The sequence below is a fragment of the Motacilla alba genome, chromosome 18 (genome assembly GCF_015832195.1).
Source record: "Motacilla alba alba isolate MOTALB_02 chromosome 18, Motacilla_alba_V1.0_pri, whole genome shotgun sequence".
Taxonomy (NCBI): domain Eukaryota; kingdom Metazoa; phylum Chordata; class Aves; order Passeriformes; family Motacillidae; genus Motacilla; species Motacilla alba.
The window spans coordinates 9499749-9526200 of NC_052033.1; the positions used below are offsets into that span (position 1 = coordinate 9499749).

The following is a 26452-nucleotide window of genomic DNA, read 5'->3' on the forward strand; positions in this document are numbered from 1 at the left end:
TTTATATGCTCTTAATAGTTCAGTACTATCCTAATAATTTTTGAAAGCAAGATAATTGCTTTATTTATTCTTATATTACTTTATTTCCTAAATCCTTTCAAAATCTCCGCTGGACATATTTATGCCAAGTTATAAACATGAAAGAAAAAAATAAGGCAGCTGAATGATGTCATTGTGTTGAGTGCAGGCACTGTGATCTGTGCTGGCCAAGCATGAAGTCTCAGTTTTACCCCAGTAAGCTTCAGCTTGACTTCTGCCAGAGCTCCATGTGAGCAGCAGAGCAGAGGGAGGCTCCTGGAGCGCTGTGGATTCGTGCTGTACCTGCTGCAGGCTTTGCAGGAGAGTGTTCAGAGAGTTGCTGTGCTCTGACAGGAGAGGAGGACACCAAGGGTTAAGGAGGGAGTGACAGGCGTGTCCCAGTCAGGAGGTAGAGCAGGGGGAAGTTGGGAGAGACAGACAGTTCAGGCGTGTCAAGCACTGACTCTCCAAGTGAAGGCTCCAGACTAAAAATCTTTAACACTGTAGAAAGGGGAAAAAGAGGAAAACACTGTTCTGCTTCCAGTTTAGCTGCTTGTGGCAAAAAAATATGATGAGAGATAGAAGCAATGATTAGATGAGTAGGAGAGAGGGAAAAGTGGCACAAAAATAGAGTAAAGCTCTAGGGCTGACGTTGTAGACAAGCATCATTGGGCTGTGTCTGCCCTGACTTCTTTTCAGACTGTTGAGTGAGTTTAACTTCTCACTGGTCTGAAGAACATGGCTCATACTGTGAGAGCACGGGCAGAAGCAGTGGGGAAGTGTTTGCCGTGGGAAAAGGACACTTTGGGACAGAGGTAGAGGCGAGCAAATGGAAAATGGAGCAGTGATGGGTAAGGAGTGAAAAATGACAAAATTTACATGAAAATTGTGGAGGAAAGGCAGCAAGAATATGTAGTGTAGAAGCCATTTGTAGCTTGGGCAGGTAGGAAGTACAGAGAAAAAGGGTTTAAAATTGAAGTTTCTGCAAGAATATGGTTAAAACTTCAACATATATGTACGTTTGTGAGGATTTGTTCAGCTGCTTTTGCTTTTTTGTTGTTTTTCTCCAGGATCTTTTACTGATGGTGTTGGGAGCCTAAGGAAACAATGTGATCTTTTTATAGCGGCAAAAAAAAAAAAAAAAAAGAACTTGGTTGTATTTTAATGGAATTAGGAATCAGCATTTCCATGTCTAGTTCACTGGAGTGTCCTTCCTCATTTTGTTAACTCAAGTGGTCATGGGATAGCCAATATGATTTATTTTCCTTGGTATAAAAATAGAGGCCTTCTGGCCACTAGCAGCAGCATTTATGAAAATTCATTAGGTCATGCTTGTGTAGTGCTTTAAAACTGGAAAGAGCTAATTACAGCTTGGTGCAATATGTGCCACTTCAGTGCTTCCCGGGTGGTTCACGTTCTAATCCCTCACATTTCTTACAAACCAGACTCACCCAGGTGCTCGTTCCTCTAGCACAGGTAGCTGCAGACTGGCCTGGCTCTGCAGCTGAGGCGGTTCTGTAACTTCCACTGGAGGTTCTGGTCATCCACAGGCTTCCTCTCCTCCGTCCACCAGGCTTGTTTCTCCTCTGGCCTCTCAGGTGGCTGACAGGGCTGAGTTACAGATTTAATCTGAATCAGCCCAACACCTTCTGACACCTCATTAACATTTCACATTTCCCCTCAGCGCTTGGTTTCCGGTAAAAATCTGAAGTGACTTGGATAAACACAGCCGTTCTGTCAGTTCTGCAGCGTGCAAGCTGACTTACCTGGGCATTTCCTCGCTGTTCTCTTCGTGCTGCTGAGCTGTTCCGTGTGTGGCTGTCAGGGTTTGCTGTTCTCCTGGAGCTTTGCTCCGGGGCACTGACAGCTGAGCAGCCTTTGGTGCTGAGGAGCCCTGAGCAGGGACCTTGCGAGTAAGAGTAGCCTTGTACTTCCCTCTCATGTCAGTCATTTCTTGAACTTGCTGTGAGAGCTGCTAACAGAGGAGCATTTTGAAGTGTTCTCCAGGAGTCTCATTGTTCTCTGAGAATGGAAGAGTGTGATGAGAGCCGAGTTGCTCAGATGTGTGATAAGCTTTGAATGTGTTCAGGGTTTGTTCTTGTTGAAGGTAACTTTTGGGCGAGTTTTGATCTTTGCTGCCAGCAGTTGTTGATCTTCAGACAGATACTTATTGCCCTACTTGCAGTTTAAGTGAAGTTGTTGAGTATTTTGAAGCCAGAAAGCTGCAGAGATGTGAGATTCATGTGAGATGACACTTCATTTTTGTCCATATTTGCATAGAACTGCAGGCACAGATGATACAGTAAGGATTATGGGATATGCACTCACCTCTGCATCACAACTTTTTCTGTGACATGCCTGCAAGTGCTAGATCAGATTATAGGAGACAGGAAGAGGCGTGTTCTGCCTGAAGTTACACTGATAGCTTTGCAGCAGCTTCCATGTAGCATTTTTCTTTTGCAGACAAGTATTTTTTGCAAGTATTAGTCAGTTTACTGGGAGATTGTATTGTATTTTGTCTTATTCTCCTTGGGCTTTTCAGGGTTCTGTCTGAATATTAGTAGGGCTGTTATACACACAAGAAAATAATTTAAGCTCTACTGAAAGGATGAGTCCTCAAATGGACACTGCAGAATATTCAGAAAGTTTATTGTTTTTTCAACACATCTTGAAATATGCCTGATTATAGACCCTGATCCTGCAGAGGTCAGTTTGTGTGAAGCCAGATGTTGATTTTCCCCTTTTGGAAGGTGGATTCCCATCTTACGGGACAGCTGTGAGGTCAGTGCACCAAGTCCCTCTGAAGTCACAAGTGTAGAGCCTGGAAAGAGTGTCTTACCTGTCATTCATGGAAGTGCCTACATTGTGTTTGTGACAGTGACTTTCAGAAGCCTTTCAGCAGCTTCTGCAAAGTGTTGGTTTTCCTCCCAGAGTTCATCTCTTTAACCTCTCCACGCCCCTACCTTAGGAGGTAGGCATGGCTTTCCCCTTGGATCTCCTCTTGGATCTGGGATTGGGTGTTCAGTGCTCCCACTCTGCTTGAAGGGTTCAGGAGTTGCTTCTATTGGGATATGAGTGCATAAACTGTTGGGAGGAGGTTTCTGAGACTGACAGGAGAATCTTCATTACAGGCATGAGATCCAGTCACCCAGCATTTCTCTAAATATTGACTGTTTGGACATTAAAAAAATCACATAATTCAGAGTTTATTGAAATGTGGTGTTGCAATTACACTGACTATTGCTTAAATTTCTGTGTGGAAACCCAAAAAGCTGCTGCTTTATATATGTTGAAGTAGGAACAGTTTTTCCCCCTTTCTCTAATCAGTGCTCTGCCAAACCCCAGATCACAGGATGGCCTGTGTACAGTGAGCATGACTCCTTAAAGCCCTTGGAAAAGGATATTTGCCATCTCATGCTCTTCAGGTGAAAAGGATTTATCAAAGATTGTTCCTATAACTATGGAAAGAAAAGGGCTTTACAAATTTATACTTTAAAATGAGCTGTTCAAATCCTACAAAGAGACACGGATTTTTGAAGATTTGCTGTTTTTCCAGCTTCAATGACAAGATAATGCTGGTTTGGAGTTGGTATTAATAAGACTCCTTATAGAGATTAACTCTAGAGTCCAGCAGTAGAGGGTTGAGTGTCCTTACTCCAGGTTTGTGGCCAAAAACCCTTCAGTGTATGTCAGTGCTTTGGTAGTGGGGATTGACTGTAATATTTCAGTCAGGCTGAGTGATCTTCAGGTTAATTATACTAACTTAAAGTGCCATCTTTTATCCTTTTTCGAATTGGGATTAGGATTCCTCTTTCAGCCTCTGAGAGTTGAAATGCTGTTTCTGGGGCTGCCTTCTTCCCTTTCCATCACTCTTCCTCTCCTGCCTGGTAACTTTTCTTGTTAGCAGCAAAATATTGATGTGTTTGGAGAGTGGACCAGTCTTTATTGCCAGTTTGTGCTGGTCTGGTTTTAATGGAGAACCTCTTTGCTGTATTTTTTTCCAAATGTTGCTCTATTTCTTTTTTTATATTTTTATTTTTTGTTGCTATTAAGCACAAACGTGGTTCTGGACTTGAGAGGTCTTTCAGCAGGAGCTGTCTTGATGTAGACATGTAGTGCCAGACCGAAGCAGGATGAGTTGTCTTCGAGGCAGGAATGCCTTTGGAGTCCTGTGTGCTACACTTGCCTTGTGCAAGCCTGTGTTTTCTGCATGCTTTCAGTGCACTCTCTGAGGGTGGAATTCTTAATTCAAACTCAATCCAGGTACTGACTAACCTGGTCTAGTGGAAGGGGTCCCTGCCCATGGCAGCAGGTTGGAACAAGGGGATCTTTAAGGTGCTCTTAACCCAAACCATTCTGGGCTTCTGTGATCTGTTCATGGGGAACTGCTGCTTTTAAAATGCAGACTTGTACAATGCAGTGTGGGAGCAGAGGGATGTGTTCTTATACATATGCCATCTCCAACAAGCTGTGTCGTGTTGATAGTCATGTGCCTTAGTTTCCTAAACGTTTTGTTGCAGAAGACTAGAAGGTGACCTACTTCTTGCAATAAAATGGGATTCTGTAACCAAGCCGTGGTTAAAGAAATATAAAATACAAGTGCCCTTCTGAATATGAATATTCACATCTAGAGCGTGTGAACCTCTTCTCAGCAGGTTGTTTCGAATCTCTGCAAATGTGTTAGAGGAGCTTTTGCTGCTTCTGCTGTGCCGTGTAAATTGAGCCCTTGGTACAGACGTTCATTGCAAGCTCATTTCCGTGCTCTCCGCTCACCTGCAAGGTGTTGCATGTTGGTGCCTGCAGAGCTGTCTCGTTACAACCTTTGGAATTTAAACAGCAGTGGCTGCACCCCTTCTGGGTCCATTTAGAAATGACTTCCTGAACACAAACCCTGCACAGTCCCCGGGCTCGTGGCTGTCAGCAAATCTGTGTGGGATAAATGCAGTGTCATCTTCCATGCCTGTGTTCTGCACCTGAGGCAAGGAGCAGAGAGCATTTTCACGTGTAAATATGGGATCCTTCAGGACTGAGGTGCCTTGCCAGAGGCGGTGTTGACTCGCTGTTCCCTAATTTGAGCTCACTGTGACAAGGCTTCAGCCTCAGAGGCTGGTGAAGTCAGCTCTCACCAGGCACGTACTACACCTAGCTTGCACTGGGTGGCTGTTTTGGCTCTTTATTGTCCCAGATTTCTGTTCATGGTGAATGCTTTGATATCTTCTGGGCTCAGGCTGCACCTCTTACACAGAACTAGCAAAAGGGGTAAGAAACTTCAGCTTGTGGTAGCTGAGGAAGTTGCTTCAGAAAATGTGAGAAAACCGAGTGCAGCTGACCTCACTCACTACGTAAAACAAGCAATAGAAAAACTGTAGTTGTGGGAAAGCAAGATAATCTCTGTGCCAGCATTGTGTCTGCTGGCACTTTCCTTTGCTAAGGATCTCAATTATCAAATTCAGTTGAGAAGTTTGAGGGTGCAGAACCTGCCCTTTTACAGAATAACAGGCTGTATACTCACAGTGCTGATGGAGGCTGCCTGATACCAAGTGGTGTCTTGTATTACTCTGGAATATCAAGCCTTTATTTATATCTTAAAGGTGAATAAATGAGGCATAGAACATGATATTAGTTAACTTGGCAGCCTCAAACTGTAAATAAAATGTGTTTAATTCAAATAAAAATCTGAATAATCCCGGAGACTTACGCTTATATTTTATACCAGAGCTGCCTGATGGGTTGAATTTAAATAGTGATAAAGAAAATGTTTAAGAGTAAATCAATAACTAAAAAAGTTTTAAATTACTTCCAATATCTTCTTAACTTGCATGTCTGCATTAAGAAGAAACATTAGCTAATAGAGCTGGAAAAGTTGAGGAATTTTAAATACAGAAAACACCCTGAATTATCATCACAGTAACTGACAACAACTAATTGAGAAAAGAAAATTTCTGAGCAGTAATAGGGAGTGAGCTGCCTTTTACAGCACTCAGTTCACTGTACCATGTTGCACACCTCTCCATCATAGTCATTCCTGCCTTAAATTTCTTTTCCTTCAGTCTCCTCAGTTAATAAGTGAAATAGATGTTCCTCTTCAGAGACTTAACCAAGGAACTGAAAAAACCCCAAATTCTTTTTTATGGCTCAAGGGTACAGGAATGTAAAATACCAAATGAGTTACTGTTTCTTTTTCCTTTGTTTAAAGATGCTGGGGAAATAATTTTAAACCAAACGCTGGGATCTCTGCAGCCAGCCTGGGAGCACTTCTCTCTTTGGGCACATGATGATATTTTATCACCCACTGGTGACCAAATCAAGAGGATGCAGAATTTCCAGGGGTGGAAACGGTGCACTGGTACCATTTGTATTTCAAAATATCTACACAAAATTGTGGGGAAAAAAGTAATGCAGGGTGATTACTAAAATTTTACAAGTGGATGGTATTGGGACTCAATTGGTTCAGTAGCAAAGTTACATAGTTGCTCTAGTAATTAATTTGTGTTTCTTTCTAGTTTTAGTAAATTCATGGTAGGAAATTCTACAAGTGACACGAAATGCTTTCAGCCTCTTGGTGCTCTTTAGGGAGTCTTGTGTACTTCACTGTTACTTTGAGTCTTTCAGACACAACTTTTAGTAGTTTTTAAAAACACCAATATTCAGCTAATGATAAGGTAGATCTTTCACTAGGCCCAGTAAATTCACACAGGATCTTGTCAGCTTGGAACGAGAGCTGGTTTATGAGTGCATCACTGGCTGCAAACAGAAATACCAGAACTTAATTGAAATGGATTCTTCTAATTGAGACAGAGGAAGGAACTAAAAAGCATTTGGTCATCTGGATTTCTCATGAGGCTGAAATAGGAACCAAATGTACTTTAAAACTGAATCCTAGAGAAATGCATTGGGATCCAGTTCAGGGCTCTGATTTTGAAATGTTTTGATTTAGTGCAGAGTTTATGCAATAATGGACTTTTCAAGCATCTTCAAGTTCAGTGTGGCCAGTTTTAGTGCTGATCCATTTCCATATGCCAAATATTTGTCATGCTTTTGGGAGCCTTTGCTGGTCTTGTACAACTTGGAAGCAAGTGAAGCTCTAAATGATGGATGGCAGATTTGCAGACTCACCACTGCTCCAGCATTAGATTAAATGCAGTTGGAGTTGCAAACACATGAAGTCATGGAGCCAGTGGGTCAGTGCTCTGAAAGAGGAGCAAATGTTTACAGGCTGGTTCCAGTCTGTTTTGTGTGCAAAACATCTGAGGTTTATAGAGATGCTGCCCGGAGTGTAAATAGTAACTGGGAGGTGGCAGTTTCTCCTTGGTCAGTGCATGTTTTCATAGGATTTCTAGGTCTGTGTGTTCTGGGCCTTGGAGGATTGGTTTCATCAATGAAATTTGAAAATCTTCTGCAAGGTATTGGTGTCCTTCCTAAAGTAAACTGTGGAAGAAGAGTTTGGATTGTAAATACTTAGGGAAGGAGTAAAAAGACCTTTGAAGAAACAAAGTTCACCTGATCTTTGCTTTCATGGATTAATTTCTGTTCAGGTTCTGGCAAGCAGCAGCCTTTTGGTTGGATGCTCTGGGTCTGTGGTTGTTCCATGTGCCAGTTCATGTGTTCCTCAGCCTGGCTCTGATCTCCAGAAGGGGCTGCAACAACCTTGAGTTTGCTTCCTATTTGAAGGCACGGTGATCCTAAGGAAAATCATGGAATCACAGAATGCTTTGGGATGGAGGAACCTTAAAGCTCATCTTGTTCCTCTCCCAACCTTCCACTATCCCAGAGTGCTCCAAGCTCTGTCCAGCCTGGCCTTGGACATTCCAGGGGTGGGCCAGCCACAGCTTCTCTGGATAACCTGTGCCAGGACCTCACAGGGAAGAATTTCTTAATTTCAGGATCGATGCTGTGGACTCTGAGGGTTTTTAATTGCTGGAAGCTGTCTCTAGAATATGTCACATCCTGGTTTCCAAGCAGTCTTTCAGAATTAGAAATACAATAGCAGAATGCCTGGTGTGAAGAAATTGTAGTTTTGTAGGCTTTAGTGGAATGCTGTTTCCTACCTAAAAGCTGTAGTGACTTTGCATATTTTTGAGCAATTAAGAATTCAGCAATTAAATTCCACCAGGAGAGGGGAGGGATACCTAACTAAGAAAACTGAAATGGATTTCTTCCCTCTTGGGAGAGTAATTGAAAACTGGAATAGTTTGCTCTGTGGTATACTGGTGTGCAGATTAACTTCTTTTTAGAGTTCAATCATGTTTTAGTTATTTTAATTGGAGTGGCATGGTATATATGAAAGTGTGTAAATGCTCTACTGTGGGAGACATCCTGGGTGTGAGTTGTGTGTCTGGCTCTTGGAAGGGAGAGCACTGCTGAGCTGGGTGCAAGAAGGAGCAGCAGCTGATGCTAGAGCCTTGTTTGGAGTATTTAATTCCAGGCTGCCTTGGTGACATCCTTCTGTCACTCCCAGGGTATGGCAGATGTCCCCAGCTTGCAGGTGCTGCCCGGGTGTCACAGTGCAGGCCCTCAGGTTGGCGTGCTCTGTCTCCCTCCATTTGTTATCCACATTTTGAGAATTATGGATTAATTGGATTACATGGTAAATAGGGGATAATAGATTAAAGGGATATTATTGGGTTAAACCCCTTCTTAAACCCCTTCACCTTTCTTTGTTAATACCGTTATGCAAGATAAAAATGTCACTCATGAAATAAACTTGGGCTGACTCCTCTTGGTGCTTTTGGAGTGGAGCACCCTCCAGCCAAAGTGATCCAGCTGTTGCAAACACAGATTTCTGCTCTGCCACCAAAAGGTTTTACAAAAGATGGCTTCTATGAGTCAGGACTTGAACCTTTGGTTTTTTTTAGGACAGATACTGAGTTTGTGGGACCAAACACGAGGCAGGTTTCACTTCTACCCCGCGTGACGCAGTTCTGATGGCTCTGAAAAAAGGCAAACACGGCTCGGGCCGCACGCAGCGAGCGCTGGAAAGGGGAAATGGGTCTGAGCTCTGAGAGCTGGCCCGAGCTGTGACGCATTTGTGATGTGGATTGATGAGGAGCAGCATTATTTTGTACTCTGTATCAGCAACTGTGTCTGAACTCTCTGTTCTTGCAAAGAAACAGGAATTAATCCCAATGTGCTGGCTTTTATCTCTGGGAATGGGCAGATCAGGTTTAAATGGCTATTCAAATGGTTGAGCTGGAGAGAAAGAAGCTGGGAGATGTGAGATGTCTGGTCTTGACACACACTGTCTGTGCTTCAGCCTCTAAGAGACCGTCTGCTGCTGGGCGGGTGAAGAGACAAAATCCGCCTGGGAGGTTCTGCTTAGTTACTTCAAGTTGTCCCTTCCTTCCCAGACAGTCCAAATTCACACGTACAGAAAAAGCAGTTTCCCCTTTTGCACTCTGAGATCAGTTAAGGAACCATCGTGACCCCAGCTTGTACTAGCAGATGGTGACACAGCCCTCGTAAGGCTGCTCCATCGATGCTTCCACAGGCAGCAGTGCCATTTTCCAGCAGTTTGCCCCTTGGCTTTTGGAGAGTTTGGGATTAGTTTCACATGGAACACTTGGCTGCTCTGCACATGGCCACAGTAATGCTCATGCGGGCATAGACGGGGACTGCTGTGCTTTGGCCGTGATGAACACTCAGAGAAAGGAAACCTATCACAGGGAATTGTATTTTGTGTTAGTGCACACTCAAATATTTTTACCCCGATTTGCAATTTGGGAAGTAAATATACTGCTGCTTACCTGGGCTTTTTCCCCCAAATACCTTCAGCACCATTATTAAAAAATAGCTCTTGTATATGCTTATTGTAAACTTCCAGAATGCTGCTAATACTGCTTGGAGAGTGAGTGTTAAATCAAGTATTAGAGTATGGAGTGGCAATTCAGAAATAAAAACACTTTCACTTTAGGAGAGACCAGTCAAGTTGCTGGATTGCTGCTGTAAAACAGGGAAAGTGTATTTTTAAACTTTAGTTCCTTGAGTAAACAGGTTATAGGTATGAATGTGGGGAAGTTTTGTCCTAGTCTGTTGACTGGGGCATCTTTGAAAGAGGAATCCTCATCAAAAAGCACTGGGAGGAGTGACTGGAAAGAGAAATTGTAGAAACCTGAAAGCTGTGAAGGAACCACGATTGTTTCATTTACCTCCAAGTGTGAGACCAGCAAAAGAGACCAAACCAGTTGAATGTCGTGACATGAGACGTGGTTAAACCTGCTGCTGTAACAATCAAGAGACATGAGGATTTGAGCTCGTTCATGTAATTAGGATATGCATTTATGGCATAAATACATCACATGGATCATCTCCCTCGTATTCCCTGTTTGGGTGGAGGAGGTCGTGCCCTCTAATCTCCCTTCCTCTGGGAATCTGCATTGATTGATTTGATTGAAACGTTTCTCCATTCATTATCCCTCTGTTTATTGCTGTCATTTCAGAAGACATCTGCCAGAACTTCAGTGGCAGCACTATTGATTTGTACTCAGTCTTCTTTTAAATCAGCTTAGGGTGGGGTGGCAAGGAAAAAAAAAGAGATTCTTTCCTTTGCCAAAATCCTCAGATATGGATTTTCCTGGATTAAGCCCTAACAGAAAAACACCCTGTACATAATGAAGTGTGTGCTGTAAGCATTACTAGGGTGCTGTAAAATGCAGGAATTTTAGACTCTTCTTATGTCTCCATCATCTTCCTTCAAGCTGATTCTCCAGAGTTTTGGATGGTTTGGTTTGCATATTTAGGCATGTACACACCAGCCTAAAAACACTGCAATTACCTGTTCTTATTCTAAACTAGGCTTGTAAAAAAGCTTATTTTTGGTGGTGTTTTTGTTTCTAGTGTTTTTTGTGGGTTTTTAATTAAATAAAATAGGAAATATTTGTTTCTCTTTTTCAAGAAATTCAAGTAAGGTCAGGAAGAGAAAATGTTTGGTGGTTCTTAGAGTTCTAATATAGAGCTACTAAGCTATATCTCCTATTTTCTTAAAGTATCACATTTATTATTTCAGACACTTAATAAGCCTTGTCAGTTCAGTATGTTCCACTGAACTTGCAGCCAAACCTAGATGGTTTGATAAATTGTTTCTTTCTTTAAACCTTGTGATGACTAAATCTTTATTTGATGCTTTTTCTCTATCTCTTTTTTCTTTTTTAAGCAATTGCTAGTGGAAAAAATGCAGTGTCCCTGATCCCCTTGAAGAGCTAAAAAGCCATTTGGCTATGCTAAGGTTTCAACAAATCATATTTAGATTGCTGACATTGTTTTCATGGAAACCAAATAAATTGGTGCTTCCTGGGTTTAAAAGATGTGTTCATCTGGTGTGTATTTCATGTAGGTTTTTGGTTTTTTTTCCTCTTCCCTCCCCAAAACTATTTTTGTGGTTAGTTTGCTTTAGGCAGTAACCAGACAGTGATCTTTGTGCTGTGTTTTGCTTAGGAAAGGTACTTGCTCTGGTTTACTGCAGATGACCACACCAGCAGGTGTTGGCCTACAACTAAATGACCACCTCTGCTTTGTAAAAAGAATGAATTTGTAAAATGTCTTAGTAAAAAGGATGAATTATAGAACTGGAGATAATTCATTTAACATGTAGTTAAATGCAGAGTTGTAGGGGAAGCTGTTGTGTCAGTCACCTTGACAGGAGGAAGATTTCAGTGTTTTCTTGTACATTCATGATGAAGTGGCTTGGCTCTCTCAGGGAGGATCCCAGGGCTCCAGGAGACACAGGCTGCTTTGACTCAAACCTTTCTGAAAATGGAATAGTTGACAGTTATGAATAAAGTTACTTAACAGTCAACTTCCTGTGGTTTACATGCACTTCTGAATCAGGAGGAGGCTGAAGGGCCACAGCTGAGACGTGTATATTCCGTCTGAACAAAACAGGGCATCTTTCTCAAGCATTCAAAAGGGACTGCTTCAAAATCCAACAATAAAGTTTAAAACTGCCGGAGCACCCTCCTGGAACTCCAGAAGGTCTTTGAAGCTGATGTGTGGGTTGTTCCTTCTGCTGTATTGGGGTGTGCTCGAGAAGTTTGCTTACTGCAGTACCTCAGTATTCATTTGAGATGTGTGCCCAAGCCTGTGCTGGGTTTTGTCCTTGTGTTGGCATCTTTGGGCTGCGCTTGAGGTGCAGGAGAGGGGGGTGGGCAGGCCGTGAGTTGGGTTCATGGCATGGCTGGTTCCTGCAGTGTCACTGCAGCCTGCAGAGATTTGCATTTCCAAACTGCTCAACTGTACAAATGACTTCACAGGGTTCATCTGCATTTGAAATCAGTCTGGGACTGATTTGAGACTGTCACACAGAACATGGAATGGTGTGGAGGGACACCTGCCACTATCCCAGGTTGCTCCAAGCCCTGTCACACCTGGCCTTGAACGTTCCCAGGGATGCAGCATCCACAGCTCTGGGCAACTTGTGCCAGTGCCACAGAATCCTCAAAGTAAAGAATTTCTTCCTAATAACCAATCTAAACCTTCTTTCTGTCAGTGTGAAGCCATTGCCCCTTGTCCTCTCACTGCAGACCCTTGTAAATAGTGTTTCCACCTTTTCTTTATGCTTCCTTCAGGTACTGAAGGCCACAGTTAGGTGACCCCAAAGTCTTCCCTTTTCCAGGCTGAACGTTCCCAATTCTCTCAGCCTTTCCTTGTAGGAGGGGTGCTCCATCTCTGCAGTCAACTTGATGGCCTCCTCTGGACTCCCTCCAACAGGTCAAGGTCCTTCCTGTCCTGGGGACATCACTGTATTTTTAGCTAATCTTTAAATTTCCGTCCTATGTACTCACAGAATGTGGGTGTGAAGACATCAGGAGTGTAATGGAGAACTGTGGGGGTTTTAATGGGGGCAGATCCTTCAGTTTCTCATTTCTGTCTAGATTTTGCCCTTGGTGTGGCTCCTTTGTGGTGTGACACCACAGATTGATTGCTGAGCAGCCTCGTGGCAGGGCTGGACATGGTGAGCCACACTGGCATTAGCGGGACCGAGTGGGGAAACCCAGTTTCTTTTTTCTAGTCATCTTGGGTAAACCAGAGAGTTTACAGTTCGTCAGAAAGGAAATTTTAGGTGATAGCTGTTGCATGCAGCTATTTAAATATGGTCACTGTCATGGATTTACTGAGTGGGGTCTGGTTCTCTCTCTACAAGAAAAAGCAGCCTGACACAGAAGCTGTCTTTGGGGCTGTTGTTGTACAGGGATGTGAATGGGTCCTTTTCTAACTGATTTTTAAAAATAGGTGCCATTAAAGCTTTCCTTAGTTGTTGTGTGCTGAGTTTTTCAATGTGTTTCTCTTCATTATTGGATAAAATAAAAAAACCTACACTCTTTGGGAAGGGATTGAAGCTTGGCTGCTTTGTAATGCTGCCTCTTTGAAGCTTGTGTAAATGGGTCAAAACTCTCTGGTTCTCCAGTAGTGCATTCTGATAAAGATCTGTTCAGTGAGGTAGTTTGCTGCTCAAGAGTGTCTGTAGTTAGCAGAGCTCAGCCTGATAGCAACATGTCCAGGGCAGACAGAAAATTACCACTGGTCAGGGCCCTGGCTTGTGGCTGTGTGGTATGGATGGGTGGCTGGAGTGGGATGGGAGATGATGAGCTTGAAGCTGTTCTAGGTTTTTAATTGGTATGCAGATGGGTAAAAAACAGTGAATGAACAACTTCTGTCCTTGGTTCCAGAGCTGAGTCATGTCCACAGCACTTGCTGTCTGAACAGATTTTTATGAGGGGAGAGCCCAAGCAGCTGAGCCCACGGTGTGGAGGAGGGAAGCTGGAATGTCCCTGCTTAATGAGCTGGGTTATGTTGTAACTGAGGCATTTAAGAGTTCAGTCTCTTCAGTTTCAGCCTGGCCACCTTGATGTTCGTGTGCCATTGACTCTGACAGGTGACAGCCCAGAAGTGGAGCTGGCATCTCGGTGCTCCCTGAGTGGCTTTGCTGTTGGATGGGTGGCTCTGGAGTGTTGCTGTCGCTGCAGGCCTGTGTGTTTTGCATTTGTGATTTCAGGAAATCCCCTCTTTTGGAAAGCTGCCTGTGGGGATGTTTTGTGACCTTTCCAGGCTGTGGTTTGCTTGTCTGCTCCAACTGCTCTGTGCATTGCAGTAGCTGTAAGCCCTGGGACTTAGAGGAGAGGTAGTAACTTCCACATTAAGTGCAGAGTTAATGCTTCTTTAGGGAGTGCATATTGCTGTAAGTCGTATTAAAAGCTGTCTAAGATTGAGATGCATGTTTGTATGCACACACACACACAATTTCAGCCTCTGAGCCCAGGTATTCCAGAGTAAACACCTGCATTTATTGAGTCTGAAATCTGCCTCATTGCTATGTAGCCAGCCCTGTGGGGAAGGAAAGGTTGCCAGCTCCTATTGGCACCTAAAAAAGAAATTAAATCTGACCTTAAATTTTATTTTGCCTTAGTAATCAGCTACAGACAGTGGCTTTAGCACTTGGCCTGAATTCTGATCCTGTTACTCCTTCTTGGGAAGCTTGATGGATTCATGCATCAAAGTTGTTTATTTTCTGTGAAATAGGAGTGCTCTTCCCTGCATACCTTCCTTAGAGGATTGAGGCTAGAACAGGTGATGGAAAAGATACAATACTGCTATCATTGCAAGCAGTTGTTGCTGTGTGCTACTAAAATGCTGTTCCTGCTGCAGTTTGTCACCCCTGAGAAAATCAGGACAGCTGAGCCAAACAGGAGGTACAGTGAGGCAGTAGAGGTGTGCTGGGCTCTCTCCCTGCAGGTGTGTCGAGCACGAGGCATGTTCCAACCAGAGCCCCAGTTTTGCCTCATTAAACACTGATGTTCAAATTGCACACTTCAAGGTGTGGCATCTACTTGTATTATGTAACTTATTCTAGTGCCTGGAAAACTTGCAAAGGTACCTTGCTGATGTGTCTGCCAGACCCCTCTTTGGCCTTTATTTACCTTACTCTGTTCAGAGTAGATGCTTAGATGACACAGTTGAATAGTGAGGTTTATATTCTCCCTAGATAAGCTTGCAGAGCTCAGGTTGAAGTGAGGGGAAGTCATTATCAGGGTGTAGCTCCTGTCCTAATTCACTTGTCCGGATTAGGTGTAGTCACCCTGGTCTCAGATGCTGTTTGATTTTCTCATCAAGAAAGCTCAGACAGAATTCCTGCTCTTCCACCTGCAGAGTGAAAACACAGGTGGTTTCTTTCCTGCACTTACTGTAAAATGAGTAAGTTACAGCTGGTAATTAAGAGTTTCCAAAAGGAAGCAGATCTGTGCTTCTGTGAGGATGCTGAGAACCTTAAAAAGGTACTTTCCTCTGCAGTCAATTCCATCAGTACATTCCCATTGCAAGTGAACTCAGGTGCAACAGTATCCATGGCAGAATTCCTCCTTAATCCAGCCCCCTGATGGAGTTCTGCAGGGTTGACTGTGGTTCAGGTTTACCATGAAAAAATCTGTGGTTCTGCATTACTGGAGAGATTAAAAACTGCAGTTACCCTTTGCCAGGACAGGGATGAGTTGAATCCAGAAGATAAACCTGGGTAGGAAATGTGGTGTCATGCCCAGCAGCTCTGCTCATCACTCAGAGTAAGGTGTTCTGGTCCAGCTTGGTGTCTGATGGGAAACTCGAGTCAAATGCTTTGTGTGCTGTGGTTTTCATCCCGTGTTCTGCTCATCGCTCGCTGTGCTCCAGGGAAGTACCTGGGCACGAGTCCTGTGGCACTGAGGTAGAAATGAACTTTCTCTGGTGGTTAATCCCTGCACCCGAGTGCCTGTGTGTGCACACTGCTAAGCCTCAGAGGAATTGAATGTTTCTTTTCAGAGCGAAGGTGTGGCTGCTTCATTGATGCTCCCTGTGGGTAACACTTGGATTTATTTATCAAATCTAAACTTGGAAAGAATGTGACTATTATAAAAGTGCCTTTTATGCTTTTAAGCTTAAATATTAACTGGCTTAAGAATAAATCATCAGTTGTGTTCTTAAGATAGCTGCTTTTAAAAAGGGCAGTGATTAAAGCTTACAATGCTTAAATGTAGGTTTCTGATAAATTGTCTGGACTTCAGAATGTAAACTATTGGGATCAAGGATGTCGCTTATTTAAATAACTGTTTGATTTGTTTTTAGGGGGAATCTGTAAAGTATTTCTTGGACAACTTGGATAAACTTGGAGAACAAGTAAGTCCTTTTTTATTTTTCTTTCCAGTCTTGAGTTTTAAGTAGTCTTTGTGATCTCTGGGTTTTAAATAGATGAAATGTAATTAGTGTCTACTCCAATGACTTTATCTTTGGTTAACTCGGACTGTCGCATTATCTCAGCAGTTCATCACTGACATGTCAAAAACACAGGGCAGTGCAGGGGCCAGGAGACTTTCTGGAAATAAACCATCTGTCAAAATCGAACCAAAAACAAGTTACAAATGCTTGGCCAGGCAGGAGACTGTTAAAGTAGCTTTTCAAGACTAAATGACATCTAAAAAACAACTGGGTATGGGGTTACATGTCCAGTTAGGAACTCTTGAGTTAAATCAGTCACAAGTCAGTGGTACCTTCCAGGAATATCTACTTTAACCTAAACACAGTAAAGAATAAAGTCTCTTTTCTCTGGAGAAAAACCTGAACATTCTGTAGAATACTTTTTTATAGAACTGTTAATTAGCACTTGAATAATGAAGGTATCTGCTGATGCTCATCAGTTGTGGATTGCAGGAATGGCATGTGGAAAAGCTGCCTTTAAAACAGGAGTTTTAATATGGTGCTTGAGCTGTGTCTCTGTGGGGAGACAGTTTCTCCATGGTCATTCCCAGCTGATGGTAACAAATGAAGGAATCCAAACCACTTCAGTGAAACCCTGTTACATCATGCTTAATTTCATTTTTGTTTTTAACAGATTGAATTTTAAGCCAGACTGTTTTTCTGCTTTGAACTGTCGTTGTTCTAACTAAAGCCCTGGTGGTCATTGTGCTTCCCAGATCTCTGGCTTGAGAACTCCAGCACCTGGTCTCTGAATTTGGATTTGGTCTCCAGATATGAAGATATTTGGTGGAGATATTTGGTCTCTCCTTGCACTTAGGAGGGGAACTGCACTGGCTCTAATGAGCTGCTGAACTCTCTGCCTGTGGTGGATTTCTCATGGTCTTTGAATCCATTGCCTTTCAGTTTCAAAGGGCTTGGATTTTTCCCCAGCAATATTGGATAGAGTTTTGCAGCTCCATTTCAAAGTTCTTTGTGGAGAAACTTTGGTCCATTCTTTGATTCAAGTGTGAAACATGGTCAGCAGTTGGGTTTTTTAATATTCTTATACATAAACACACTTACTGCAGGTCTGATGTTCCTGTGGCAGTGCTGTGAATTGCAGCTTTTCTGGCTTCAGGTTGGACCAATGGTGTTGAGAATCAGAGGGACTCATCAGGATCTGCTGTTGTAAAAAATGTTACATCTATGAGCTAAAAAGCACTAGCTGAGTTTTGTTAGTGAAAGATTTGATAGGTGGTTCTGGTTTGTTCTTATCTATATGGAAGATTGTTTAATGATTGCTTCCCCAAATTGTAAATAAAAGTATTTGTTCTTATCTGATGCAACTGGGCTGACTTGCAGCTAAATTGCTTATAAGCACATAGATCTGCAATTCACGTGCCTCTTGCCAAAAGGGAGCTGATAACAGCACTGAGGGAAAAGAACTTAATGTTCAGATTTAATCAGATCAGCAGAATAAGAGTATCTGACAGGCAGACATGCGTGGGATCTCCTGGATTCCTTGCAACTGTGTGTTGCTATTTCAACTGCCAGTGCAGACTCTATGTATCCAAAATACCTCACGGAGGGACTTGGCTTTCCATCTTGTGATTGGATCTTAGTCATGCCTTAAATTGTAATTTGAGCTAGGCAAACAGTGATGTGATAGCCAAAAGAGCTGCTGATAACCAAAGGAACTCCTTTAGAAGAAGCAGAGTGCAGTGAATTTGAGGAAAGGAGATAGGAAAATCAGGAAGAAAGCACGTGTTCCAAATCAGTGTCAATGTGAGAATGCTTGAGGGAAAAACACTTATTGACAATGGGAAAACATTAAAAGAACTTGGACAGTGATACTGAGTGCCATCCAAGGAAAATACTCACCTGGTGCTGCAGTCTTCAGACATGGAGAATGGGATCAGCACTGAGACAGGGGCAAGCTGCTTGTATTCCAAGGGTCTGGACATGAGGGAGAAAACCTAACTGTCCTTCAGAAAGAGGTATAAACTACTGGGAGGGTTCCTGAGAGGAGTTGTGTTTGGTCTCCTGTAGCCAGAAGGTGGCTGGATACCAGCACTGAACTCGCAGAGCCCTCATTTGCTGCCTGTTGGATCAGAGTAGCCAATATCCAGGATAATACACGGAGTGGTTTGGGTTGGAGGGGACCCTAAAGATACCCAGTTCCCTGGTAGAATGTAGAAGTAGAAAGCACTGGAAAGGATTCTCTTAGTGGCTGCAAGTGTGGAAGGAATTTTCAATGACTAATAGTACTTGAGAGGGAATTTGTCAGGAATTCCGGGGATAAGCTTGTTCTGGAAAGCTTTACTGAACAAACATTACAGGCCGACTCCCAGGAGAGTTTGCTTTGTGCCCTTGTTTCAATATTGAAGGTGCATGTGGCTTTGCCTATTATATTAGTTGGTTTTATTCATTTATATAATTTAATAATTTCAGTAACTCCTGAGCTTTCCTAAGACTCGTTGCTTTTGTTCTGAGAAGCTGAGACTAAAAAACAGAAGAATATACATTCCCATTTGGAAGCTGGAGTGAGTGTTGAACCTGTGACACTCCTGCCCACATGTTGACAGTCAGCTTTGCTCAAAATCCCTTCACATCTGCCCAGTGACATTTCATACAGTCCCTGCCCTGCTTTGGCTGATTGTTCTCCTCTCTCTCATTTCAGTAGGAAAAACCCAAGATGCATTTAACAAAGGGAAAAGTCTTATCACCCTTTAAAGTTGTCCATTAATCACACTAGGGGGTGCAGCACCTCTTTGGGTCAGTTTGGAGGGAACTTGATGTTGCTTTAGGAATTCTCCTCACCAGATTTTGGTGCTGTGGGGTTTGGCTGTGTACAGTGCTGCAGCAAAGGCTGCAGGGTGGGGAGCCTGTGCTTCAGAGCTGCTTTGTAATTTGTGCCACGATAAAAATCAGAGCCTTAGTCATGGGCAGCTCTGGAAAAGGAACCCAGAGTTCAGACAAAGCCCTCTCTCTCTGGTTTCACTTTGGAACTTACACGGTAAAGCAAAGTGATCTTTTTGAAATGTTGCCCTCACTTCATGATTTTTAAATTTTATTTTTGTGGTTTGAGCTTGCCCAGCTGCCTTAAACGTGGGATACAAGTACTGAAATTGCCATGGTGCTGTGTGCCTGTTCCCCCACCCAGCGACTGGTTGAATCAGACTTTCTGAACCTTGCTCTTACACGTCTTTATAAAAGCTCCAAGTGTGGGAACTGGCGCTGTCAAAGGAAGATCATAGATCATTCACTTTTTAACAAGAGACTGAAATTCCAAAACCTAAATAGCGCTCTCTGAAAGGGTGAGGAATGCTGGAAAAATATGAGGAAGAGTTTCCATAACAAGTGAACAACAAGGTTTTAAAGTCCAGCACAGGCAGCTGTGTGGTAGAGATGCACTTTGCAGATAACAGGAAGCCTTGGACCATAGACCAAAGTGTAATTCTGGGAATGAAGAAATCCCCAATCCGAGTGTTGGATTCATGCTGTCAAAAGCTGACTAATAAGAATTCCTCTTCATCTGCATCCACTGATGATGTTCATATAACAATTTAAAAAAAAATAGTCTCTGGAATGCCTCTTAAATTCTGGGGGAAAGGTGGGCTGGAGAACTTCAGGATACAGCTGTCTGTGCCCCCCAGGCTGGAAAGGCACTGCTGTCCCCAGCTCTGTTTTTTCCCTTGTTCTACTCACTGCACAGTAAATTTTGGGCAAAGCCAGGCAGAGTGAGCTCACCAGTTTGCAGTGATCCAGCAGGGTGCAAAGCTGCATGGCACAAACACAGGAAGTTGCTTAGGTTTTAGTTTTCAGGCATAATTGATTGCTTCAAAGTTATTTAGTGGAGCAGCTGGTTTGTTTCTGGAAGCAGTCATGCACTTTGCAGGAGAGCATGGGAGGAATGGAGAGCCCACAGCTGGCGTGGGATATCCCACAGTTACTGGTTTGAGAAAGCTGGTTTAGAACCCATTTGCTGCATTGGAGTGTTGGCAGCCAGTGCTGTGGGAAGGGAATGAAGGAAGCAGGAAGTGATCCAGAATGAGGGAAACTGGCAGGAGGAATTGCTGGTTCACCTCTGAGGTTGGTTATGGATCCTTGTCACGTGGCAGAGGGAAAGCTTAAGTTCTTTGGGGTACATGTTCTGGTTTAATATTGGGTGTGTTTCCTGCTTTGGCCTCCAGCTCTTTCCCAAAAGCTCCGATGTTGGCGTGGAAATCCACATCCATGTCTTTTTATTGAAAACCTCGTCCTGTTCCCATGCAAGCTGCTCTCTCCACTGCAGCTCAGCTGTGCCCATACCTATTATCACATCCTAACCCCAAAACTCTCCTTTATTTCTAGGATTACCTTCCCTCACAGCAAGACATCCTGCTGGCACGAAGGCCCACCAAAGGGATTCACGAGTACGACTTTGAAATCAAAAATGTCCCTTTCAAGATGGTCGATGTGGGCGGCCAGAGGTCGGAGCGGAAGCGGTGGTTCGAGTGCTTCGACAGCGTCACATCAATATTGTTCCTCGTGTCCTCCAGTGAATTTGACCAAGTGCTCATGGAGGACAGGCAGACGAATCGCCTCACGGAGTCCCTGAACATTTTTGAAACCATAGTCAACAACCGGGTGTTCAGCAACGTCTCCATCATCCTCTTCTTAAACAAGACGGACTTGCTCGAGGAAAAAGTACAGAAAGTCAGCATCAAAGACTATTTCCCAGAGTTTGAAGGGGATCCCCACTGCTTAACAGATGTCCAGAAATTCCTGGTGGATTGTTTTCGCACGAAACGCCGGGACCAGCAGCAGAAGCCCCTGTACCACCACTTCACCACTGCTATTAACACAGAGAACATCCGGCTAGTTTTCCGTGACGTTAAGGATACCATCCTGCACGACAACCTCAAGCAGCTGATGTTACAGTGATGTGCAGAAAGACTGGTTTATTTCAGTAACTCTTGTGTGTTGTTTTTTAACTAGAAGTTTACAGCAGGAGTAGAGAAATCCAGATCCTGTCAGACTTCTTGATATGTGGCTAAAAGCTGCTGCTGAACACATTATTGCCAATTTCTGCAGAAATTCAGGCTTAATCTCTTCCAGTGTAGCTTCAAGTTGACTCAAGTTGTAATTTTATAGCAGACCTATGTCTAAGTTACCTGTAAAGTGGTAAATTTGACCTTTTACCAACATGTGTATTATCCTAGAAAATCCAGAATTCCAAGTCGAAACGTCAATGAAATTGTTGCAATTATTAGACTGTGGCAGTAATTTAAGGCGGTGGGGGAGAGAGAGAAAGAAACTTCTCACATCTGACTTCATTGTGAAGACTGTGATACCATAGCTGACTTATGATTTCTCAGGTCTGTTTTTGGTTAGAAATCCCATCAGATCCCTTGCTGGAATCATCTCTTTGTAGCACCTTCCTGGGTGTGACGTACTTCCTGCTTAAGTATAAATCATGGCATTGGGTTGGAATAGGAGATGCTTCAAAAAGATGGGAAATGAGGAGTTTCAGACATGTCTGTCAGGAAGTGCTGAGTCCAGTGACGGGGGATTCATGGTTGGCACAGTGCACGGATTCGCTCCAGAGGCGTCCCCACGTCCTGGAGCCATGGCAAAGCACAGAGCACTCTGATCAATCCTCTCGGCATTCTGGTGTGGGAAGGGGGGAGCAAGCCCAGCTTGCGTTTTTTATCTTCACCGAGCAGATGTTACCTGCAGGTAGCAGATGTTACCTGTGGCTCACCTGTTCTGGAAGCGCTTTAACTTGGCACTGGTTTATTTGAACTCCCTGCCTCCTTCCCGGGTGCCTCCTCTGAGTCAGGAGCATTTGCTGATGGAGAGAAGGACTTGCAAACCTAAGTGCCTCCTTGCGTTCTGTCCTCCTCTGGCATTTTCAGTGGCCTTATGAGTTCCCAGCAGAGGCCTTGTGTAGCTGACACCGTGCAGATGAATGTTTTCTTCTGAAAAAATTGAAGACCTTGTCCCAGCAGAATGTGCTTCAGCTGATGAGGTTCTTTCTGAGACTTCCCAGTTGGGTCTAAGCAATCCTAAGTGTACTTGAGCCAAATATGTTGCACAGCATCTTCCAGAGTGCTGCTTGTGACTATTTTACCCAAAGTCCTTTTGCAGTTTTGTTGAATTTTTCATGGGGAGTTGTCAGCATCGCCGTGTGATTAAAAGAAGAAATTATAACAATAATAATGAAAAATAGTAAAAATAAAGCAATCCTGAGGTACCCCACGGCACACTGCAGAAAGAGTGAGGTTGTGATATAAAAATCAGTGTCCCTGCCACGTTTCCCCCAGGCTACAGTGGTGTGGGCAGTTCAGCTGCCACTTTGCCCCTTGGAATTGGCCAATTCCTGTGGATCGTGCTGGTGGCCAATCCTTGAATACTTCTTTATTCTCATCCCACGAGCCAGGGGTGACACGGTGGCGTCACTGCTGGGAGCAGTGGCCCTGCCAGGACATAGGAAAGCTGCCTGTCTCCTGGACTTAGCCTTTACTTACTGTGATTGTAAGTTGTATTAACATCTCTGTACCTCGTTCTCCTGGCGGTAGAAGGGGAATATTGTATTTTTATTTAGCTAGGTGCTTTGAAAGACCTCTATTTTTTTAATGTCATCCAGTGAATAGTCATAGGTTAGTCTGTGATTCTGGCCATCAGGCACTGTTGGGGGAGGAAAGAATTCTGAAAAGAGCTTGGGAGAAGTCACAGTGCAGAATCTAAACGTAATCCTAAAGTCTGGATGCAGCACTGATGTCAGGAGGGTTAATAGAATCTTGGATGGGGATATTTAATGTAGAACTTGCCTCTACTGGACATGGATTATTTCTGATTTGGTGTGTTCAGATTATATTCAGAGCAATTCAGGAAGGAGAATGAAGCAGAGACCTCAGGAAAGGCTGGGGAGGCTCTTTGAAGGACTGAAGAACACACCTGTGGTGGGAGCAGAAGTTCTCCTTTGGGCTATAAATGCTCCAAGAACAGACACAAACCTCTGGTGGCCTCCAAGTCCAGTCTTGGAAAGCAGAGAACAAATTCATGCCCTTGGTTGTCAACAGGAGGAGGAGTTGGGTTGTTTTTTCCTTTGCTGGCAGTTGTCTGAACAAGTGTCTTTTCACTTCAATCTGATTAAAACAGTTGATCTGGAGAGGTCTGCAGTAGGTGCTTTGGAGGGTGTCAGACCAGATGATTGCAGAAAAGACTAAAGACTGGTAGTGGATGATAGGGCAAGTACCAGGGATTTGTCTAAACTAATTTATGTGAAGTATTGATGACTTTTTTGTCAATGGAATCTGTTAATTTACTGAAGATCCTTGAAACTGATGTCAGTCTAAGGATGTAGGCAGGGTCACCAAGGCACTGGGCACTTCTGACCTTGGCCAAAGTGGGAGAAATTCCCCAGAACCACCACAAAAATCCCTGTTCTGAATCCTTTCAGATCACTCTCCCTGTGAACCCCAGGGCCTGTCAGAGAGCAAGGGGGACCCCAGTGCTGGGTCACTTGTAGGCCCTGGGAGATAAAGCACTCTATGAATCTCAGGCAGAAATGAATTGTTTCAATGAAATAACTGAGTCCAATCACTCGGGTTTCCCACTCCCAGTGCGTGAGAGGGGTGAGGCAGCGCCCCTGGATGTTCCTGTTTACATGGTTCCTGTGTTCCCTGCAGCCAAAAACCCCCAATCAACCCCCTTGTCCATCTTCAGGCTCACTCCTCATGCCCTCCCTGAGCGGAGCACACCTTGGGCTGTTGTATTTCCTGTTAGATTTGTTCCTGCATGTCATTTGTTCATAGCAGGACACAAATCTGGTGCAAGAGCTGAAGGGTCGATGCTCTGGACAGGCTGAGCTTTGTCCTGAAAGAAGCAGAATTACAGTTTGCTGCTGAGAGTGGAGCTTCCTCATGGAAACCAGTCTGTGGTACAAGGTTGGGATGGATTCCTAGTGAAGGTGGGAAAGCAGATAGAAAGTGAAATGTCCCAGAAAATCAAGTTTCCCAAAATTCTTTAGTTCTCTTTGCTGGAGTGAGCTGTGTCCTAAAGATCACTGACCCTATGGAGATAAACCACTGTCCTGTACAAGCTGTACTTGAAGGTGAAATTGGTGTTTCAGCAACTGTTCCCTGCTGCAGAGTGTTCAGCTGAGATGATTGATACCTAAAAACTGTGGCTGTTCATCAGGGCTTTAAAAATGTTACTCTTTTATATATATATATTGTACATGGGAGCTTAAGCCATCAGTTTGTGTGAAACTTCAGCTTTCTCTAGAATAACTGCTCTTAAAAAAAAAAAAAGTCAAGTTGATCTCAAAGGCTGTTTACGGGGCTTGTTTGTGAGCAGCTTTACATTCAGCATTATCCAGCAGAGTGGTGGGGTGGCTGGGGGGTCCTGGTGGATCCCAGCCCGAGCTGTCCCCCGTGCCCAGAGCCCCTGGCAGTTCCTCCTGCAGCACGGTTGCAGAAGTTCATTTTCATTTTCCAGCGCCACTCCCGTTCCACACCCTGGGGAAGTCTCCTGCAAATGGTTCACCAGTTCACTTTACAGGTCTTGTCTCTCTGATGGTACCATTAATGTAGTTTTTAATTACACAGCATTGCAATACAGTGCCATTTTGCAATTTCTTTGCGTTGTACTTGAAAATAAGTTGAATTGCAGACTATTTAAAACTGCTTTCCTGCGCTTTCAGTAGCAGTGAGAGCTTACCTTATGTGAAGCCTTTATGTAAAAATATATTTTATAACAACCTCATAGATCTTTAACAAAACCAAGATTTGTATTAGCTTTGTATAAATGTTTGTGGCTTACAATTTTATATGTTTAACTTTTTATAAACTTTCCAGGGACTACTTTTTATTGTAAATTTTTTTTTTCTCTCCTTGCTTTAGTTTAAGATTGGCAATAAATTATTTCTAAGGGAGGTCTTAGAAGAAAAAGCATCACTTCTTTTTTATAAAACGGTTAAATCAATTCACAGTTTCAAACCTTTACTCTTGCTTGTACATTGCTCTGTACATACTCTCCAAAAGTGTTGCCTTTCAGCTATTAATATTTGCCTTGTGTACAAAAGTACTGACGATGAATAAACGTATGCAGCCTCATGTTGGTGTGATGAAATCATTTTTTCTGTTTAGTAACAGCACAGGCAGTCAGCTGACTCTCTTTGTTAGTTGGCAGAGCCTGGCTGATTTGCTCCTGCAAACACATCTTGTGTTTCAAATAAAATATGTGACAGAGTCAAACAAACTCTGCTCAGAAGGCTCCTCCAGGTTCTGCCCAGCCTGATGACTTTGTCCCCAGCAGGGAGGCACCAGGAAATTGCTGACTTGCACTTGACAGCCTGTTTTGTGCTCAATATTTAAAATATTGATGGCACTTGGGTGTGTTCTGCGACAAAGCTCAATGAATTATGGATCTGGATATAGCAGAGTTGATTTTTATTTTTTTTAGCTCCTTTTGACTAAGCCAGCCTCTGCCTCCTGGAGAAGAGGCTCACTGGCTGCAGTACCAAGCAGGATTTTGCAGCAAAACATTGATTTCTCCTCAGTTTTTATGGGCCTGAAATGCTTCATTTTCCACAGCAGCCCTTGGATTTGGCTGGCACGCTGTGGCACTAAATCCCAGCAGTCTCAGCCTGGTCATCCTTGTTTGTGGAGCTGGAGCTCAGCGCTGCTGCCGGGCCTGCAGACAGGCACCCAGGAGTGCAGGATTCTCTCTGTGGGTGTTGGGGGTAAGTGGGGCCTGGAGGCTCTCAGAGCCACCTCTGGTCACTGAAACCAGTTCAAAACCCACTGGCTGCCCTGGGACTCACTCAGCTCCACGTGGTTTCCATTCCACGTCCTGCCTGGCCCTTTTTCACTCTGGAAAAGTCACACCAGCTGAATGCTGTCATGTTCCTCTGACTTTAAAATCCAGGGGGGTTTTAAGCTTTTTTTTTCATCCTGTTTCCTGAGATGCCCCCTGAGGAGTAAAACCAAGCCCGTCTAGAGCTCAGCATAACAAGTCACGTTTGTTGGGGTTTATAATCACAGGTGTAATTGCATCGCCTTCACCTGGGTGAAGCTTTTGGGAACCAAAGCCTTGAGCAAACTGCTCTAGTGGAAGGTGTCCCTGCCCATGGCAGGGGCTGGAACTGGATGAGCTTGAAGGTCCCTCCTGACTCAAACCATTCCATGATTCCATGATAATTCCATTAAATAATTCATGACCTATAAATAACTAATCATTTCTTTGGAATGGG

At 43.6% G+C, this 26452-nt stretch overlaps 1 protein-coding gene across 1 annotated transcript in view; it reads left to right on the forward strand.

Annotated features, from left to right (window-relative positions):
• The window catches only part of GNA13 (G protein subunit alpha 13), a 29774-nt gene extending 4461 nt beyond the window's left edge, over window positions 1-25313 (forward strand). Inside the window, exons 3-4 of the mRNA XM_038157083.1 lie at window positions 16102-16152; window positions 20563-25313. Of these exons, the coding sequence (XP_038013011.1) occupies window positions 16102-16152; window positions 20563-21135 (624 nt within the window). The 3' untranslated portion in view covers window positions 21136-25313. The remainder of the gene's footprint in view (window positions 1-16101; window positions 16153-20562) is intronic.
• Window positions 25314-26452: the final 1139 nt, after the last annotated feature.